Raw genomic sequence first — 20,344 nt, forward strand, 5'->3', positions numbered from 1 at the left:
AGTACCTGGAATATAAGCACTAACAAGTGTTTATCATCATCATCATCATCATCATCATCATCATCATCATCATCATCATCCATCTTTGCATTTTTTAAATATGTTCTTATTGATTTTTAGAGAGACAGAGGAAGGGAGAGGGATAGAGAGATATAAACATCAATGATGAGAATCACTGATCGGCTGCCTCCTGCATGTCCCCTACTGGGGATCAAGCTTGCAAACCAGGCATGTGCCCTGAACTGGGAATCAAACCATGATCTCTTGGTTCCTAGGTTGATGTTAAACCATTGAGCCACATCAGCTGGCAAATCTTTGTATTTAGATACCTCACATCATGTCTGGCACATGCAAGTGGCAGCTAAGCAAATGTTTCTTCATTTTGTATTTTTTTGAACATTTCAAACAAGCTGAGTTTTAAAGATGAGGAGGTTGACAGTAGTCATGGTTCCAAGGTGAAAGTGACAACAGTGTCTTTAGATATTGGTAATTGAGAGCAGTGAATATCTTTGAAGAAGCAAAGAATCTAACAGGTGGATAAATTTAGTTTGGGAGGGTAGGAGGGAAGTTTAGATAATATGAAAGTATTGAAAGCAGATTTGTTGTTGGCTTTGAGACAATACACTAGCCCTCAGAAAGATGGGCTTGTTTGGAGAAACACCTAGTGTAATTCAAGTAACTTCATTTTCTTCAAGATTATCTAGAAAAAGAAGGCCACTCAGTGAGACAGATGTTTCCATGCCCATCCTCCCTTGCTGTCTGTATGTGTGATGTGCATGTGCGTGCTGCCATTTGGGTGAGCCTATCTGGGCACAGTGATGGATCATGAATCTGTCTTTCCATATGGTGCATGCATAGCGTCTGAACCGTGATTTCACATGTAGGCAACACTTTCATTCACAGAGGCATCGCATGATTGCTAGGATGGTTGTCAGGCCAGTATCTCTTTTGTTCTTCAAACATCACATGCACTTTTCTTTTTTTTTTTCTTTTTTTTTTTTTAAATATATTTTATTGATTTTTTACAGAGAGGAAGAGAGAGGGATAGAGAGTTAGAAACATCGATGAGAGAGAAACATCGATCAGCTGCCTCTTGCACACCCCCTACTGGGGATGTGCCCGCAACCAAGGTACATGCCCTTGACCGGAATCGAACCTGGGACCCTTGAGTCCGCAGGCTGACGCTCTATCCACTGAGCCAAACCGGTTTCGGCATCACATGCACTTTTCAATCTCTCCATCTTTGTTCATGATTCCATTTAATCTTATATCATTGTTCCTGTTCTTCACCGTTTACACAAAACCCACACAAGCCCACTTCCTTCAGAGAGGCCTCCGTAATCAATCCAGCTCACAAACATCTCCTTTTCAGGATTCATGAATCCGAACACTGATTTTTCCCACAGTTATATTCTACGCCATGAAAACATTTACACCATTGTCCTTGATTGCCATGTGAACGTGATTTGCTCTTTCGCTGTTAGGTATGCTAGTCTTAGCTCCCTGAGTGGACTGCAGGGTCTTCAATAGGAGCCTGTATTATCTCTCTCTAGTCTCCACCACAATTGGTGCAGTTTGATGAGTATAGTAGGTACTCAATAGGTTGTTTCCTTAGAAAAGAATGGATGACTCTCCCAGGAATCCATTCAAAAAGCTTTTTCTGGGAGCCCCTTCACAAATGCCTGTCTATTTTCTACTTTAGATTGTCAATACATATTAAAGAATAAAATATACAGATTTGAAACATACAGATTTATGTTTTAAAATGCTGCAGTTTTTGCCATCTGTGTTTTTAATATACTTTACAGTATGGATGCAAGTTTACTAGTTATACTTGGGGACAAAATTACTAGATCCTTGGGTATTAAAATATTCTCATAAAATTAATTATCGCAATTTTATCAACCATAGCTAAGGGAGCATTTTATTGCTGGAGCAGGTGGGTGTCCTTGGGTGTTTCTTAGGGGAAGCACTAAATGCCATCCAGTTCCTTGGAAGTCCCACAGTGTCCTGCCAACAGCATTGCACTACTGCATGGTCACTAAGCCTGAATGGTTCAGCACTTGTAGTGTGCACGCAGTCAATTAATCAAGGTCTGTGGTGAGAAGAGTACATGAAGTGACATAACTTGGCAGCATCCTTTATTTATTTGATAGAAGGTCACTGAGATAGGTGGGTTTGGGGTATTTCAGTGTTCATAGCATACATCATGTAAGCATTTTCCTTGTATTAAATGTATTATGAGGGCAAGAGCAGTGACGCCTTGTAGCAATTTCTGTGTATCATTGTGCTGTCAGTAATTGCAAAGTGGCTTTGCCAGCTAAATGGCACAAGCAATCTTGTCACCGTCATGATTCATTGCCCACTGAAAGCACACAGCTAGCCTTAATCTAATTCTCACCAGAACTCTGTGAACCACGTGGTATTATGTCCTGTTTGCACTTGGGAAACTAATGTACATGGAGGTTAAGTGACCAGCCCAAGTAGGAGAAGGAGCAAGACTATGAAAGCAGTTCAGAGTGCAATCATCTTTTCAATTCCTATGGATGGTAATGGTTACAAATCGCAAATAAGCTCTCAACAGGGCCCTGTCATTCTATTCCCTTTTCCTAGAAAATTCTGTCTCCCACTTTTGAAATGTCTGTTTAATATCTTCTATATCTTCAAATCTCCCACACCCTTGTCTTCTAATTTGCTAGAAAATAGAAACTATTAGAGGAAACCTACCTCCATATTCTCATCACCCTATATAAAAATCATATGGTACTCATTCCTTCTGTATTCCCTCCTGTTACTTGTCTTTGGATCCAAAACTCTATTTATTCAGCCAGTCCCTCTTTCTTTTCCAATATCAATACCTCCCTTTCTACCTGATTATTCCTTTCCATAGCCAAACATGCCTCAATCCCTCCTGTTTCAAAAATCTTCACTCTGACCTTCAAATCACCCTTTAGCTACTTGTTTATTTCTGTGTTCCTATTCTCAGCAAAACTTCTTTCAAGGGTTGACTACTCTACTACATCTTCAACCCAATGCAATATGGTTTCTGTACCTCTCACTCCACTGAATGTGCTCTCGTCAAATTCTCTAGTAGCCTCTAAGTTGCCAAATCCAGATGCTCCAGTCTCAGCGCACTTGACCTCTCATAATCATTTTACCCTCTCGATCGCTTTCTCACGAAACAAGTTTTGGGGGAAAGATCTTTCCACTTTTAGACCCTTGAAGTTTGAGGAGTCTGTACAATCTAGGAAGTAAAGGACTGTTGCCTTTGTTGAGTATAAATGAAGTCACCTAGGGTGAATGTGTGGAGTGAGAAGAGGGAAAGGGCTGAATCCTAGGGGACAGGCAGAGGCAGGGAGGTCTACAAAGGAGCCAGGGAAGTGGTGGCTACTGGGGCAGGAGATGCCAAGGACAGAGAAGCTGAGGCGGAAGAGAGTGGTCAATAGAAACCAGACCCCAGAAAGATGAAGCATGTAAGGACTAGAAAGAGTATATTGTATTTGGGAATTAGGAGTTCATTAGTCACCATTTATAAGTAATTTCAGGATGCTGACATAGGCTAATTGTACTGAGGCCTGGCTGTATGGAATTGAAGGGCAAGCCAGCAAGTGTAGACATTTGAGACGCTCGGTTGTGAAGGGAAGAAGAATGACCAGGTAGCATCTAGTGCCGACACAGGATTGTGGCAGAGAGTTGCAAAAAAAAAAAAAAATCAGGTTATATCTGGCTTGTTCAGAGATTGCAAAGAAGAAGGTTTGTTTACTTAATGTCATAGCACTTATACTAGAACTGAAAATAGAACTTGTTTATTTTGTGACCTGAAGTAATTGAGATAATATATGTATAAGAGTTTTAAAGATTATAAAGTGCAATGGGATTTTAATATGATATTCTTTCCACAAAGAATAATTATGTACCAGGGAAAATTACATTTTTTTGACTGTAGAATATAGCCTTCATCCAATCTCCCCCTCCCCCAGCAAAGAACCTCATTGTTATCTATTCTGCAGTTTGTAGATGATTAAATTGTTATGAATGATGTTTTGCTTGCTTCTTTGGAAAGAGTGAGGGATTTCCGGAGTAGATGTTGGCCAGCCTGTCTGTTTCTGTTCAGTTGTTCTGAGCTGGCAGACAGCTAGACAGGCTATATAATTACATAGACCTGATGAATACTAAGTGCTCAGCTCCTTCTTTACAGCATTACTCCTTTCTGATAAAAGGATGTATAAATCCTGTCAAATAAACTTGAGATACTTTAGATTCTAGGCCTCTTATTCCAAGATCTCCTTCAAAACTCTGGAAGGACAAACCTAATTCTTCTTGCCAGCCATCTAAACAGACACTGGCTTATACAACCAAGATGTTCCACAAGGCTTTGGATATGAATCCTAATCATCTTTGCTCAATTTGACAGAAGGTAAAAGTTTAGCCATCTGAAATGTAATTTTGTGGACTCAAGGGGCAGAAATCCATGACCTGATATTAAGAAACCTCTATTAACTATTCACTGTAGTTTCTTCTCCTAATACACCTCTATGATTTATAAGTACAGACATAAGGGCTCTTCTTTTTCAATACTCTTTTAGCTCATATGCTCTTAAATGAATGTTCACTCCCAATGTTTATGATGTGCATGGTACACACAGACCAGTTTAGGAAGCCTGGGGTGACGTCAGGGATGTATGCAATGAGCTGTAGGATATTGTTTCCATGTCTCTCTAGCTTGAGTTTTTTCATGGATAAAAATTTGCAGCAATTCATAATGACTACTCGTTATACCTTAGGAAGGATTAGACTGAAGAAGGCAAAGCATGTCTTCCTTGAACATCTGTCCTATTTGATGCAGTGTCTCCTGTATAACAGAATGACTACTACTCAGAGGTCTCATGTCTGAAGACAGACCTGACATTGAGGTGCAGCTGTATGTTTATAACCCTGGGTGTGGATGGAAGTTTTCTTAGTCTGATCTGCCTAATCTCTGTATGACACAAGGTTCTTCTCTCTCACCTCTCCTTTTGGTTCTCCTCTGAATCATCATCCCTCCAAGGAAAAGAAATGCAACTTTTGTTCTTCCGGAACACATGCCTTTCTCAGCTCACCTAAATTATGTTGCCCCAGCAACACAGTCAATAAAATAGTGTTTCCCTTTGGAAAGGGATTGACCTGGGTTTGAAGCTTGAGTGCTTTGGGCCAGTCATTTAGTCTCTAAGTTTTGTCATTCGAAAAATTGGAATAACATCACATACTTTGTAACATGTGTGGGAGAGGTAAATATAAGGTATGTAAAAAAGTATTAGACAAGTTTTGATAAATAGTAGTTATCTTATTAAGTTGGTTACATTTCCTTTCTTTCCTATAACACACTACTGATCTAATCACCTATTCCCTTGGGAGTCGTCTATCAGATAGTTACCAATCATAAGGATGGCAAACAAATTAATAGTTCTTGTAAATGTGATTTATTTAGAAACCAGCAGGGCTGCAAAGTAAATTGAAAAGAGCATTGGGCTAGAGAGGTAAGAAGTTCTCAGTTCTGGCCTTGCTGGTTCTCATATTAACTAGCAGTTAATTAACTAGTTAATATTAACAGTATGATTACCCATACATACAAAACTATAAGTTATCAGGAAGATTGCATTTATCATTAATGAAAGAGCAGCATAAGATTTTTTGAACATTTTAAATCTCACATAAACCCCAATTAGGTCAAGTGCTTATTGCATGACCATGCAGACTGTACTTGGCAACGTGAGAGATAATAGACAAAGGATGCATGTACACACTCATTTATGGAGGACTGTTATGGGCTGAACTGTGCTCCCCCCACATTTTTATGTTGAAGTCCTAATGCTCAATACCCCAGAATGTGACCATATTTGGAGATAAGGTCATTACAGAGGTAATCAAGTTAAAATAAGGTCACTAGGGTGAACCTTAATCCAATATGACTGCTACCTTATAAGAAGAGGATCTGTAGTTCATGCCACCCAGTTTGTTGCACTTTGTTATGGCAGCCCTAGCAAACTATACAAGGACATATTGTGTGCTACTGACTGGGAAAATAACACAAGCCAAGAAGGAGTTAAGTAAAGAAGCAGATAATTCAGCCCTGTAGGAGAAGCCTGCTCCAATAGACATATATTTGTAGGCTATAGGCTATGTTAGGTAGGAGCAGGTACATGGTACAGGGTGTCATGGGAGGCCACTGAAGGATAGTTGAGCAATACCAAATAATTCACTACAAGCCTCCCCAGAAGGAACCTCTGAGCTGGGATTTTTAAGTAAGAGTTTCCCAGGGTCAGAATGAGTATAGGAAGGCAGTGTCCTGGACAGAGAACAGTATACATCAGATACAATGTGTGCAGAGACATGGATCCGTAAGCAAGTGTGGCATAGTTTAGGATTCTAAGTCATTCAACATGGCCAGAGCTTACCAGGGTAAGAGGTGAAGCTGGAGAGGGGGGCAGGGTCCAGTTCAGCAGTGAAAGGCTCCACAGAGCAGGAGGAGGGACCAAGGCCTTGAGGAATGGGTCTTTCTTGAATAAGCAATTTGGAGGATATAATATAGGCTATGTTAGGTCGGAGGGAAACCATGAACAAAAGTGAAGGTTTATATTTGTTTGGCAGTGAGGGTTCTGATCTGGTTAAAGTAGAGGCTCTCTCGAGAAGCAGTGGGGATGAGGTGAAAAGGTAAGGAGATGTAAGACAAATAAGTCGCTTAAAGGACAGGAAGTATGACAAACCAGGAGTGCTTCAAGGGCAGGACCAGTGTTCTGTTCAGTGTCTACAATCTAGCAGGTGCTCTACAAACATTTGCTGAATGAATGAAGGGGTGGAAGGATGACACAATGTGGTCTTAGTGAATTGAGCAGGGACTTTTAAGTCCTTTTTTGGTTTGGTTTCAAAACTTAGGTGTACAGGGTTTTTCTAAACTTTTTGTGTCACCCTTTCTTCATTTATAAATATGAGGATTTCTTCATCTTATCTAATAAAGAGGGAATATGAAAATTGACCATCACACCATCACAAAGATGGCGGCAGCCAGAGCGGAGGCGGGGTTTCTGTAACACAAGATGGCTGCACCCACAGCAGAGGCTGTGTTCCCGTAATGAGCCTTAACGAGCAATCAGCAGGGACCTGAGGCTGCATGGTGCTGGGCCAGGGCAGGGGACCTCAGGCTGCTCCCCCAGCCCCGGCACTGGGGGACATGAGGCTGCGCCCCCCTCCTGGCACCAGTCCGGGGGACCTGAGGCTGCACCCCCCACCCAGCAGGGCTTGACAGAGGATCTCATACCACACCCTCCCGCCCAGCGGGGCTTGATAGGGAATCTCAGGCCTCATCCCCCACCTGGTAGCGCTTGGTGGGAGACCTCAAGGTGTGCCCCCAACCCGGCAGGGCTTGACGGGGTAATCTCAGACTGTGTTCCCCACTGGGAAGGGCTTGATGGGGGACCTCAAGGCGCACCCCCTGCCCCAGCCTGGGCTGGAGAACCTCAGGCCATGCCCCCCCGCCACCTTGGCACTGGGTCAGGGGACCTCAGGCCGTACCCCCCACCCAGCGGGGCTTGATTAGGGACCTCAGGCCATGCCCCCCACCCTGGTGCCAGGCTGGGGGACCTGAGGGTGTGCCCTCCACCCAGTGGGGCTTGACAGGGGACCTGAGGCTGCGACCCCCCGCCCATCACCGGGCTGGGGACCTGAGGCTGCACCCCCACCTGGCGGGGCTTGATGGGGGTGGGGCAGGCCAGGTCTGGATCTCATCCAGTGGGGGTGGCGCCTGCCGGGTCTGATCTCACATGATTTTGAAGAACATGCAGGTGGGTGGGGACTTGACTCTGGGTCCCGTGGCACGCCCCAGACTCTGACAGGAGGAATATTTTCATATACATTTTACTAATTTTCTTTCATCTCTGACACTTCTATTATAGAGAAAGGACAAATAGCAATATTAAAATATTTCCTCTAATTAATTCCCTTTCAATGTGCACGAATTTCGTGCACTGGGCCACTAGTTTATAAATATGAAGATAGCAATACTTAGTGATGGGGATATGATAAGAATTTCAGGGGCTAATTTAAGTGAAACTGAATGGAACTTAAGAATTCCATTCAATCAATCTTTATTGAGATTCTACTATATGCCAGGTACCATGCTAGGCTTTAGAAATACAAAGATAAACAAGACCCCCATCTCTGCCTCTAAGGACACTTTATAGGGTGGGAGGCAGATATCTGAACAGATAATGAAATTGCAATGCAGTATAATAAGGACCAGCATAGGGCCAGGAGTGCACAGGAATGGGTCAGTTTTGCCAGCCAGATAACAGGATGGTATTAGGAAATACTTCCTAGAGGAAGTGATGTTTAAGCTGAATCCTGAACAATACCGCACAATTAGGTGAAGAGCAAGAGAAAGGAATTCCAACCAGAGGGACCAGCGGGCTTCCTCTGCAGCTGTGTTTTCCTAGTTTCTATGCCCATGCAGTTCCTTTGCTGAAAATATACTCCAGGCTGATTGGTTAGAACAAAAACACTCTCTCTCACTCTTGTCAGACTCCCGAAAGCTGGACGTCAAGTCTAAATATCCTCAGCTATTATCTGCATTCTCCTTAAACTAACAGGCCTGGAACCTTGCTGTGGCCACCTGCCTGATTCCCTCACTCCCTTTCTCCTTCCCCTTTCTTTCTTTCCTTTCCCCCATCCTTATTTGTTCTTCCTTCCTCCTTTCATCAAGTGGTTACCGTGTCTACATATGTAAGCCATGGGGATATAGAGGATCAAAGCATAATTTCTAATTCTCAAGGAGTTAAACATCAGTGGGGGGGGGGGGGGGGAAGTGAACTGTGACCCATTGACCAAATCTGCCTGTTTTTGTAAATAAAGTGTTGGAACACAGCCACGCCCATCGCTTTCGGATCGTCTACGGCAGCTTTCATGCTACAAGAGCAGAGCTGAATAGTTGCAACAGGGACCACGTGGCTTCAAAAGCCTAAAATGTTTACTACTTGGCTTTTTACCGAACAAGTCTGCCAACCCCGGTTCCAGTGTTTGTGTGTGGCCGAGGTGGTGGACAAGGAAATAGGTAATATAGTGAGATCAGTGGCAAGACAGGGAACTACAGAAGGAGGGTTGGGGAGAAGTGACAGCTAGAAGAAGGGACAACTAGGCTAAGAACTAAAAGATAACAAGGAGTGAAGAGGGGAAGCAAGGTCGTTCCCGGCGGAGAGAGCAGCACATGCAAAGGCCAAGCAAGAAAAATGTGCAGTTTGGAGAGGAAATGGTAGCAGATGAGGCTGGAAAATACGTTGGGCTCAGGCAGGTCATAAGGTATCTGCATGTGAAAGTCATCTGAAGGATTTTGGAAATGTAATGTCCCATACGGAGCCGAGAATCAATGAATTACTGTAAACAGGGTAGTGCTAAAGCAAATATGTGCTTAAGAAAGATCACTCTGGCTGTATAATACTTAACATTTGTTGGGAATTTATTCTATGACAGCTCTGTGCTAAATGCACACATGTATATGGAAATGCTTATTAAGTAGCTTGGACAGCAACTGGAAGCCAGGCAGAAAGAGGTGAAGAGTAGGGACAGCTTTGGATCTATGAGAACCAATGATCTCCCTACCGGATGGACAGGCAGAGCATCACACACATGTAGAGGCAGGAGGAGGAGGAGGAGAATAGAAATGATTGGGAAAGGCAGTAAAATGTCACAGAACCCCAATAAAAATGAGTAAGGGAGTACATGTTAATAAGGAGTAGATAGTAAAAACCAGACATTGTAAAGAAGGCAAAGAGAAATGAAGTGAGGGGGAGAAGGGGGTTGGGGTTGGACAAAAAGCAGGTCACAGCTGACTTAAAAGAGGACAATTTCAGCAGAAGCGTTGGGAAGGAGGCAGGATTATAAGGCTTTCGGAGCTGACCAGAAGTGAGACAGTGAAGATCGCTGCCACTGAACGCTTGTTTGAGAGACTGTCCTCTTAAAGAAGCAAAGAAATGTGACTGTGGCTGGATTTCTTAACGAGGCTGTAATTCAGCAGTTTTAATACATTTTCTGATTCATCAAGTAAATTACTCATCCCAAATACCTGGTCATTGGAAGCAACAGTGAAGATCCAATTATGCAGCCATGCCGGATGACTAAATTAAAAGACAATGCATGTCAGCCTTAGTCATGGGAGTTGTGGTACTGCATTATCAGAAAATGGGGCAGCGCATTGTAGTGCTTAAACGTGTAATCGGAGGAACTTCCAGGTGGACGAAAAGACTATCCGTGGTATCACCAGCGATGATTGTGGCCAATGTCATTTCCGAAAGCTACTCTCCGAAGGTGGTCATCCCTGAACATGCCCTCCTGTCTGACTTTCTACTGCACAAGCAATCAGCGTCTTTTTCAGGCTAATGAGATCTACACGAAGAATTAATCGCTCTGCCAGCACCAGAGTTGTACCCTGCATCTTTAAAGAGCTCAAAATATTAAATAACAAGCCCAAAGAACCTTGCTCCCAGATCCTCATTAGATTGATTTTACAGATGAGTAAACCGAATCATAGAGAAGCAAGACAGAGGAAATGAGAAGTCTTTAGTTCTCTCTCACACCACGACAAGGCTGTTGCCTATCACATTTGTGATTAAGCTGTTGTCCAGAAAAAGAATAACTCCCTCCTGGCTTTGACTCTTGGATACCAACAGACTTTTTAAAAATTGTTACTGGGGTGACACTGGTTAATAAAATTAGATAGGTTTTAGGTGTACAATTCTATACTACGTCATCTGTATATTGTATTGTGTGTTCACCACTCACAGTCAAGTCTCCTTCCATCACCATTTATACTCCCCTTTGGATACCAAGAGACATTAAATGCCTGCAGTTGAAAAACACAATGTCTTTTATGTTTTGCAAAAGTGGGTGTGTAACTACTGGCCTAAATGAGTTTGAAGAATTAAAGCTGAACTTTCAATATAAAGCAACCCACTCAACCCAGAGCCTCACCTATATCAGAAACAGGAAGATGTGGAGAGTGTGGAAGGTATTTTTTTTCCTCTTGTGCCTTTAAAACACAGTAACTTTATAACATTTTCTTAAACAATATTTGAAACAAGAAATCATCATGGGGACTATTAGTCTTACCCTGTAGGGGATAATTTATTTTTCTGCTTCACAAGTTTAACTTCTTCCTTGGATCATGATTTGATGCTAAGATACTTAAAAGGTCATTTTATCAGGTCAACCATAAATGGTGCTCTTATTACAGAAAAGTTATGTGAAAGATGAAAAGGGAAGTGAGTCCATTAGCATGTAAAATGCACCATAAAAATGGTGAAATTTTTCAGTTACATACTGGTCAGATGAATCTTGCTCAAATCTTTTGTTAAAATGGATGACTTTTCTAAGAGCTCTGTGGCACCACTTCAGAGCCTAATACGCAGTACCCTCTCTAACCTTTGGGACATTTTTTTTTTTATGAATGCTACCCACCAAGTGTACAAAAATGCCAATTCACATAAGGCTCCTGGTGGTACTTTTATTTCTTACTCTGTAAAGGCTGCATTTTGAACATTTTAATAATGGTCAAAGCATTCCTAGTCAACCTAGAGGGCAATTAGTAGGAACACAGTAGATGCTAAAAAAGATAATTTGGTATAATTTCACCCCCCCTTTTTATCCTCACCCAAGGATTTTAAGGAGATAGAGAGAGAGAAAGAGAGAGAGAAGAGAGATAGGGGAGAGAGAGAGAGAGAGAGAGAGAGAGAGAGAGAGAGAGAGAGATCCACACATGCCCCAACTGGGGATCAAACCCACAACCTAGGTATGTGCCCTGACAGTGAATTGAACCCGCAGCCTTTTGATGTACAGGATGGCACTCCAACCAACTGAGCCACCTGACCAAGGCTTTCCCCCTTTTGATTAGAGTTTACAAATATAACTGTCAGCTAGTTACTCTGGTGAGGCTATGAGTCAGTCCTCCTCCAAGTAATATAAACTTCCTAATTCAGTCTTTGGTCTATAAATCTACAGTAACACTACCAGTGTTTTGACGTTATCAGTATCTTTATCTTCCTTTGCTCCACACTACCATAGATTTTATCTTTTCATTGCCTACTGTAATTTGTTGCTGGAAAAGCAGTTGCTAGTAAGTAATATGCTGAAAGATGGTGATTATCTGAAAGGATGGGGGTAAGATCCCCATGATGTAGTGTGTGTATGAGCAAATAAAAGAAGGTGTGTGCAATGTTCATGCAAATAATATGACAGGTCTGAGGGCAATCCTGTAACCTGCTGGAGGTCAAGGATCGTGTATGTTCATTGTTACACCACTAGTATTTAACACTGTCCCTAGAACATAGAAAATATTTAAGCAGCATTTGCTGCATTAATAAATGAAGAATACTAGTGCTCCATGTTCCCACTGTCAAAACAAGGCTTCTGGATTAAAAATGAGGTTGGAAGGTCCATCTACAACAATCTGCTATGCATTCAGTGTGTATGGGAGATTTCTATGTACACAGCATCATGCTAGGAGTTGTGAGAGAGGCAAGGAAATTGAATACAGGGAGCGGGGCTGGAGGCCTGGGTGAAAGAGGTGAAGGGATTAAGAAGTACAAATTGGTAGCTACAAAACAGTCCCAAGGATGTAAAGTAAAGAATAGGGAATATAGTTCATAAAATTGCAATAACTCTGTAGGGTGCCAGTTGGGGTACTAGAAATATTGAGGGAACACTGTGTAAAGTATATGATTGTCTAACCACTAAGCTGTACACCTGAAACCAATGCAAAATAAAATTAAAAGGAAAAAAATAAGACTGAAAAATCTTTCAGAAAAAAATAATACAGAAAATTGAATACACAGAACGTGGACTTGAAGCATCCGGTCTAGTTGAGGAGACAAGATATATACAAGTGAAAAGTTAACTCCTAATCCTAGAGTGAATAATGGCATGCCAAAGGTAATTTTTCATACCAAATACAACCACTACATGATTTCAGAGAAGAGGGGGGCTGCTGAGGACTGGAGCCATTATGGAAAACTATATAAATAAGGCAGGGATTGAGTTAGACCTTTGGGGATAAAAGAAGGGAAGGGAAGGAAATTGCAGTCTGGAGGGGGAAGGCTGGAGAGGACAAATGAACAGTCATCAAGATAAGAATAGATAGTTTGAGACTTAAAATTAAGGAAGCAGTCATCAGACTTGAAAAAAATAGAGATGATGACAGAAACATATAGAATAAGGAAGTAGCTAAGTATGTGCATTTTGTATGATAATCATTTCATACCTAAACTCCTTGGTGAAAAAAAAAAGTAACTTTGAAACTTAGATACATTCTATATGTTGCAAACGTGGGCAAAATAGGTGGGATGTCAGAGGACCAGGAGGCTGCAGTCCCAGAGGCTAGCAAGTAGCAGGCACACATGCCTAACTGGGAGGGAGCTGATGCACCATTCGAAGGGGATGCACAGGCAGAGGGGGGGCCTGCATAAGTCTTTCGACAAAGGATGCTGTGTGGAAGGGGTTTATGATTGCAACACAGATTTGACTTTCCCAAAGTCTTACGCGACCTGATGCACTTTTGTAGCTACTCATTGATTACATCAATTTTCATTTATCTTATATATTTAAGGATACAGAAGGGTCAAGGCTGTGTGTACACCTGTTCTGCAAACCAGAACCAGATACATAAAGACAAACTTTAGAATTTTGCCTTTCAGATTCACACATCAATAAAATCAAGGACAAGGACAAGAGACCACAGGAGAAGCCATAATTGACAGATATTTAAAAATAAATGGGGATCCTTCTTTTCTAACCATGTCTAGGAATGGATGTAAGAAATCTTTATTAAAGTTAATTATAGCAATGTAGAGAAACTATGTGTTTATGTGTGAGAGTATGTAGAAAAGAATGAGCAAAACATTTTGTTAAAGCTTTCAAGAAATACTTTGAAAGTTACTTACATGGATTCTTTAAAACTCCCATTCATTAATGAAATACTAATTAAATAAAAAATTTAACTCTTGAGAATGTTTCCTAAGTAAAGTATATCTCTATGGATGGATCTATAACTATGATGCTTTAACGAATATTAATTATATCCTTTTGATGTCTGCACTGTGTGGCTCTAAAAAGCTAATAAGACCTGCACTACATCATAGTTAATAGAAGTGTGGTGCTTGTTGCTTAGGCAACAGGATGAATAAATGCAGGTCAGAATGTGCTTCAAGAAAAACAAAAGCTAGACTATGATACCGAGTAGAGACTGAGCAGATCTAACATTTTCCCCCACATTAATGAAATCTGTTTCTTAAAATGGCCTGAGCATATCAGTGTACTTTAACTAAGTTCATAATGAAATAAATTAGATTATGGAGATCAAGAAATAATTTTTATAAAGGCAGAAATTGATTTTTTATGATAGTGGTAGCAAATAAATGATAGCAGCATACTAAGCAATAATTGATGACAACCATTTTATGATTTGCTTCCTTTTCATAACTAATTCCTCTAAATGATAATTCAAAGCTTTTAAAATTGATCCTGTCCCATGAAGAAAGTATTTGCCTGACTTATCTGAATTAACCATGTTTTCTTAATTTCTGGAAAATTATACACAATCCTGGGAATACTTCAAATTGAAAAAATAAAGACAATAATCTATGGAGGAGATCAGACCTTGGTTTCGTTATGTAGGTACAGGATTTTTGCCTCCCAGATGCATTTTGGAGTGCTCATACATATTCCATTCATGAATGTTTTTACAATTTCCAAATGCTTATTTGAAACCTGTTTGATTAACCTTTCAGTTCCAGGCTTTCAAAGGAGGATTATATTTGCTGAAAAGTGTTTAAAATTCAGGGGAAAATTATGCTGAATTAAAATCTTTCAAAGCAGCCAAATATTCCAGAGAACCCAAAAAACTACCTCACTTTTCATGGGACCAGAATAAATTTGGACGAGAGTTTGAGGAGTAGGAATGAGAAAGTCTTATCTCAAGTAGAGATAGGGAGAAAGCATACTTATCAAAATGTGCAGTAAACATAAGTATCGACGCAAAGATTTTCATTCTGTTTGATAGTTCCTCTAATTCCTGGTGTCATCTGTGTAGTATCCTAAATCTGCTCAGTATCCTAAGACTCTCACAGCAATTGAAGAAATTTCTTTTTTTTTTCATATTTCAATACCCACAATATCGTTTCTGTCTAATTAGTGATGGTATTCTTAAACATGAGAAAAAATACAGTAGCTGCACATCTCATTGCAAAAAAAAAAAAAAGGTTCCTAAAGAGTTCAATGTATACAATTACTTAGAGCTCATATGTCTTGATGCATTTAGTAGCTTTTTTAAAAAGCTCACGGGGCATACACCTTTTTTGGAGAAGAGGCAGAAGTTGGACAATTTGAATGATTTTCAAATCTGTAATAACAGTCAAGTCAGGCTTGGAGAAAAAGAATCTCCAATGGAGATACAAAGACATAACTAGCTCTCCGTGTTTTGTTATCCATTCTGGTGTTAATAAGCCTCAGGTGTTGGCTCCGGCAATTTATTTAGAAATAGCTATTCATTAGTTCTACATTTGCTCGCTACATGCCTATGTTATGAAGCTCTCTCTCTCTGAATTTAGGGATAGGCAATGTGTGTGCTGGGACCTTAAAAGCAAGGTAAGGTAATAAGGACGGTGACGTAGCTTAACAAGGGAAAGTGATGAGCACCCAGGGAGGCGTGTAAATGATTAGAAAGCTGGATCGCCTGTCTGCACCTCTCCCTATCCTCCTTCCTCACCTATATTCACCGCCGTGAGAAGTTCGCACACACCACACCGGGTTTAGACTGCATGCAGACCAGTATTCAGAAGTACATGAATGTGCTCAGTCCATTAGCCTCTCCTTCGGAATATCGACAGCTAACTGATGGAAGTGTTTGTTTTTCCCTAAAGTAACAAACAATACTTCCATGCTCCTCAATCAGCATGTGTAAGTAAGTGAATGCTCTCCTTAATGGACCGTCTGAAACAGTTTGCTAAGGAACTAAAGGTCGTTCGATAACACAACTTAAACTGCCTATCATCGAACAATGATCAGGAAACAAATGATCTTCACACTGTCAACATAACACGTTGTCTACTGAACCCCTAACTGCTGATGCTCACACGAAATCCTATGTTTTTAGGCACCCGGAATCCACTGAAGAGGGCACTGATCGACCCAGGGAATTCACAGGCTGCAAATTTATGAAAATCACACAAAGAATGGAAGGGAGGACACACATGTTCATCTCCTCTCACTGCCTATAAATAGTCCTCTCACCGGTTCATTCACATCAGACACACGCACATGGACGCCTCTAGATCTCATTTCTCAGCAAGTGTCTCTATGTACACAGTAAGTTCAGCCCTGAGGGCATCCCCTTTCCCGATGCCGTTACAGACATAAAACTGACCGGTTTTGGTGCGAATCGGGCTGCTTCTGAGCCATGTCAGACACATGAGAAGCAAAGACAGACAAAAGGCAGCTCTGCGGACACAGAGAGCGTCTTACCATAAACTGCACATTGTCAAATCCATTAGCCATCAGGTGGTTCTCGTACTGAGGTAGCCCAATGCTTTCCAACCATTGTCCCACTGTTTGCACAGGGCATCTGGGTCCTGTAAGAGGATGAAGAGGGAAGCGTTTAAGCAGGGAGTAGCCGTCCACGGGGTAATAGCGGTAGTCCTGGGCTGAGAGGTGGCATTGCCACATCATGCTCCTGGGAAAGTTGCTATCAAAGGAGCCCGCCAGCTTGACAGATTAGCGTTCCCGGCGCGAGAGAGCAAAGTCAGAAGTAACACATAGTTTGCCAGGCAGGCTGTGGAGTCTGACTTGATCCTAGCTCCACATTTCTCACATATTAATCTTTACTACCGACCAGGACGTCATACAGCCCCCAGAACCAGGCAGCAGGAGAAGGCATAGCAAGCTGTCGGCCGAGGCTGGTCTGCGTGCTATGTGATTGTTGGAGTACTCCACAATGAGCAGTGCACGGCCAGCAGCCAGAATTCTCTTTATCAAGTACTCCTACACTCATCAGTATGCAGCTCCATGCTCCCTGCTCCCCCTCGCTCGCTCCCCTTCATTACCCAGCCCAGGCTACACCTCGCATTTTCAATAATAGCCATCAGATAAGGCAGATTTTTTTTTTTTTGTCTGCAAGCTGTAAGCTGCTTCCTCCTACACACCCATCCAAGCGTCAATCTTGAATGATGAGAGCAGTCAAAACAAATGCAGAAAATAGCAAGATTCAAAAGCAAACCAAAGTGCTTAAATCTGAATTGAATCTTCATACCGGTTATACATTACAGAGCTATTTGTTGTGGAATTTTACGTTTCAAAAGACACCAGGAAATGCAAAGCTTTAACCATAGCTTTTAGCAGAGCTCACTACAGGTTCCCTTTCTCCTTTTCTTCCCTTCCCTTTCTTCTTCTTTTTAAAAATGCAGCAGAGATAAATGTTTCTGATCTAAAGCTTTGCAATGTTTGGAGAATAATTATTCTCTTTCTTTCGCAGGCTATATATATAAAGGAACCTCTCTGAGATTCCTTTTTCATTTTGAATTACTGGAACATACAGAAACTGCATCGCAATCTACAAGTCAAGATAATTCCTTTCTCATTTGCATGGCTCCTTCTAAACAAAAATATTATTAGGCATAAGAAAGCCCTTTCCCCTCTGATATTTATAACCTAGCCTACCAGGGTTACCATCCTAAATGTGCTGTAAAGGTAACATTACTGGGTACAATTGTTTAATAAAGAAGAGGAGCCCTCACCAAAAATAATTCAAGAATAACAGATGTAAATGTGTGAGTTTTACTGAATGGCAGACAGATTGAGTAATTTATTTAATAACTGAGAGAAATGAGAGATTAATAATAGAACCCAGAGGACTAGGTCATCAGAAAGAACAGACTCTTACTTAAGACTGGGAAAGGACTTGCAGAAAGGCTAGTCTCACCTCCCCCTTACCACAGGAACCCCTTGTCACAGTCTTCCTGGGAGACCATCATCTAATTTATGCTTGAATACTGCCTGTAACGGAGCCCTCACTACTTATCAAGAAGACTCCATTTATTAGAAAGCTATTTTACTTCCTACCTGACTCTACCCACTGGCTCCAGCTCTGCCTTTGGAGTCCCCACAGATTGGGAACAGTGTGTTTTAAAAATTAAAGGTAACTCTCCTCTCCCCTCCCCCCACCCAGGACAGTGCCCGGCACATAGTAGGTGCTCAATAAATATTTACTGAATAAATGAAATATCATTTTCCTTCTTTCCCCAAACTTTATCTTTCTCTGTTTCCTTTCCCTTTTTAAGAACATTGTCAACCTCCCTGACACACAGACATTAAACCTCAAAGCACCTAGCACACTTTCTCATTCACTGCGGACACCAGTCCCCAAGTTCCCACCGTCCCTCACCACAGTGTCTCTGGCCTCTGCTCCATTGATTCTATTTCCTGTCCCATGTGTATGGAACTTTGATTGACTGTAATTCTGTGATCTTAGTTCAGGCCACCTGGCCCATGCAACAGTGACTTCTACACGGGTCTTCCTACCTCTAATATTTTAAAAATCTATTTTATGTGTGGGTGTCAGAATAAGTTCTCTAAGATACTGGTTTGATGATTACTTCCTTTCCCAAAACTCTTCCCTGGTTTTCAGTTGGCTTCAAAATAAACTCTCAACTTCCTTGATAACATTTTGGGGCGTCTTTATGATTGATTACAAATAGCCCACCTTGATTTCCTTTTCCCTGGGTTCCAGTCAGGTGAGATTACTGGCTGGTCTCTGAAGGCAGCCTGTAACATACTTCGGTTGGTTTTATTCTGTCCCCACATTTCTGTCCCTTCGTTGGTTTTGAATCAGATGGCACTTCCCTTGTGAAATCTTTTCTAAGCCCCCTAACAGGAATGGATCTCTTCCTTATCCGTCTTAAGTGGCATTTTTTAGGCTCTCTGTTATAACAAATATTTTCTGTCTAACATTATAGTTATTAGCGTGCAAGACTTGTTTCTTGAACGTAGGAATGTTCTTCCTAATATTGCACATGGTAAGGAATCAGTATGCATCTGCTAAACCAAATAATGTAACTCTCATGTCACATAAAATCCTCCTAGTTATGATTTAAAATTGTATTTTCATTTTGAAATCTTTTCCAAGTATCTGAATTCTTTATAAAAGAAGATAGTTGGGTTTCTAAATAGAATTCTCAGGTGAATTTTTATCATCCTCATCCTCTCTTTTACTCTATTAGAATTTATCCCTGATTGGTTCTAGACCTTTTAAGAAGATCAAAAAGTTTGTAGCAGTCTAGAAATCAATTATAAGAGATTCTGGTTGCTAAACATTAATTGTATGAGAACTTAAAAACAAAACACTCTTTGTCCTTGGACAGCTCTAAAGGTGGTATGAGGTAGAGTAAAATTGAGTATTAATTACTATCTTTCCTAGGGTCACATCCATATTGTTCCTCCTGATTATTTAAACTATTAGTAGGTCAATAAACTACACAAAGAGTGAGAAAATACTGAAATATTGTTTTGGCTTGGTAAGACATATGCTGACTGACCAGGTCCTCAAATCCTATCTCATCTCTCTTTTTAAAAAAATATTTTTATTGATTTCAGAGAGGAAGGGAAAAGGAGAGGCAGAAACATCAATGATGAGAGAGAATCATTGATCGGCTGCCTCTGATCTGCTGCCTACTGGGGATTGAGCCCTCAACCCAGGCATGTGCCCTTCACCAGAATCAAACCTGGGACCCTTCAGTCTGTAGGCCAACACTCTATCCACTGAGCCAAACCAGCTAGGGCTCTCATCTCTTAAGATATGTGCCAGGGCTAAAATACAGGGAAGAATGCCAGATACATTATAGGCATTAAATCATCTTTGTTAAATGAATGAATGACAGTGGAAATGACTTTCATGAAAAGAAAATAGAGTCTATTTATCTATCTATTATCTATCATCTATCTATCTATCTATCTATCTATCTATCTATCTATCTATCTAGGTGGTTTTTTTTTTTTCCATGGGCCAGACTGTTGTATAAACACATAGTTCAGAGAGAATACTGCCCAGTCTTTGAAAATCATTATACACACCCGATTGAATTTTATTATTTTAACTGTTCAATCATTCATTTTCTACTCAGTGATTCTCGTATGTTGGTGAAAGATTATAATGCAGGAGGGAAGTGAGTTAGGAGAGAATGAGGGAAAGAGGGAGGGAAAGGAGAAGAAAGGACCTTGAGCCAAACCTCTGAAGAACCCTGGTCTGGGTCTAAAGATCATTTTTTAAATAGTGTCTAAG

The 20,344-nt window shown here is 41.0% G+C and overlaps 1 protein-coding gene across 16 annotated transcripts in view; it reads right to left on the reverse strand.

Moving 5' to 3' along the window:
- Window positions 1–20,344, reverse strand: part of ANKS1B (ankyrin repeat and sterile alpha motif domain containing 1B) — an 808,746-nt gene that overhangs the window by 335,248 nt on the left and 453,154 nt on the right. For 12 of the 16 annotated variants that reach the window (XM_054719398.1, XM_054719397.1, XM_054719396.1 and 9 more), the window contains exon 1: window positions 16,537–16,740. In XM_054719398.1, coding sequence (XP_054575373.1) covers window positions 16,537–16,740 — 204 coding nt within the window. Of the gene's footprint in view, window positions 1–16,536; window positions 16,741–20,344 lie in introns of those variants that run through there. The other 4 variants (XM_054719390.1, XM_054719389.1, XM_054719388.1 and 1 more) reach the window with 1 other exon arrangement.

Source organism: Eptesicus fuscus, chromosome 7, assembly GCF_027574615.1.
Source record: "Eptesicus fuscus isolate TK198812 chromosome 7, DD_ASM_mEF_20220401, whole genome shotgun sequence".
Taxonomy (NCBI): Eukaryota; Metazoa; Chordata; class Mammalia; order Chiroptera; family Vespertilionidae; genus Eptesicus; species Eptesicus fuscus.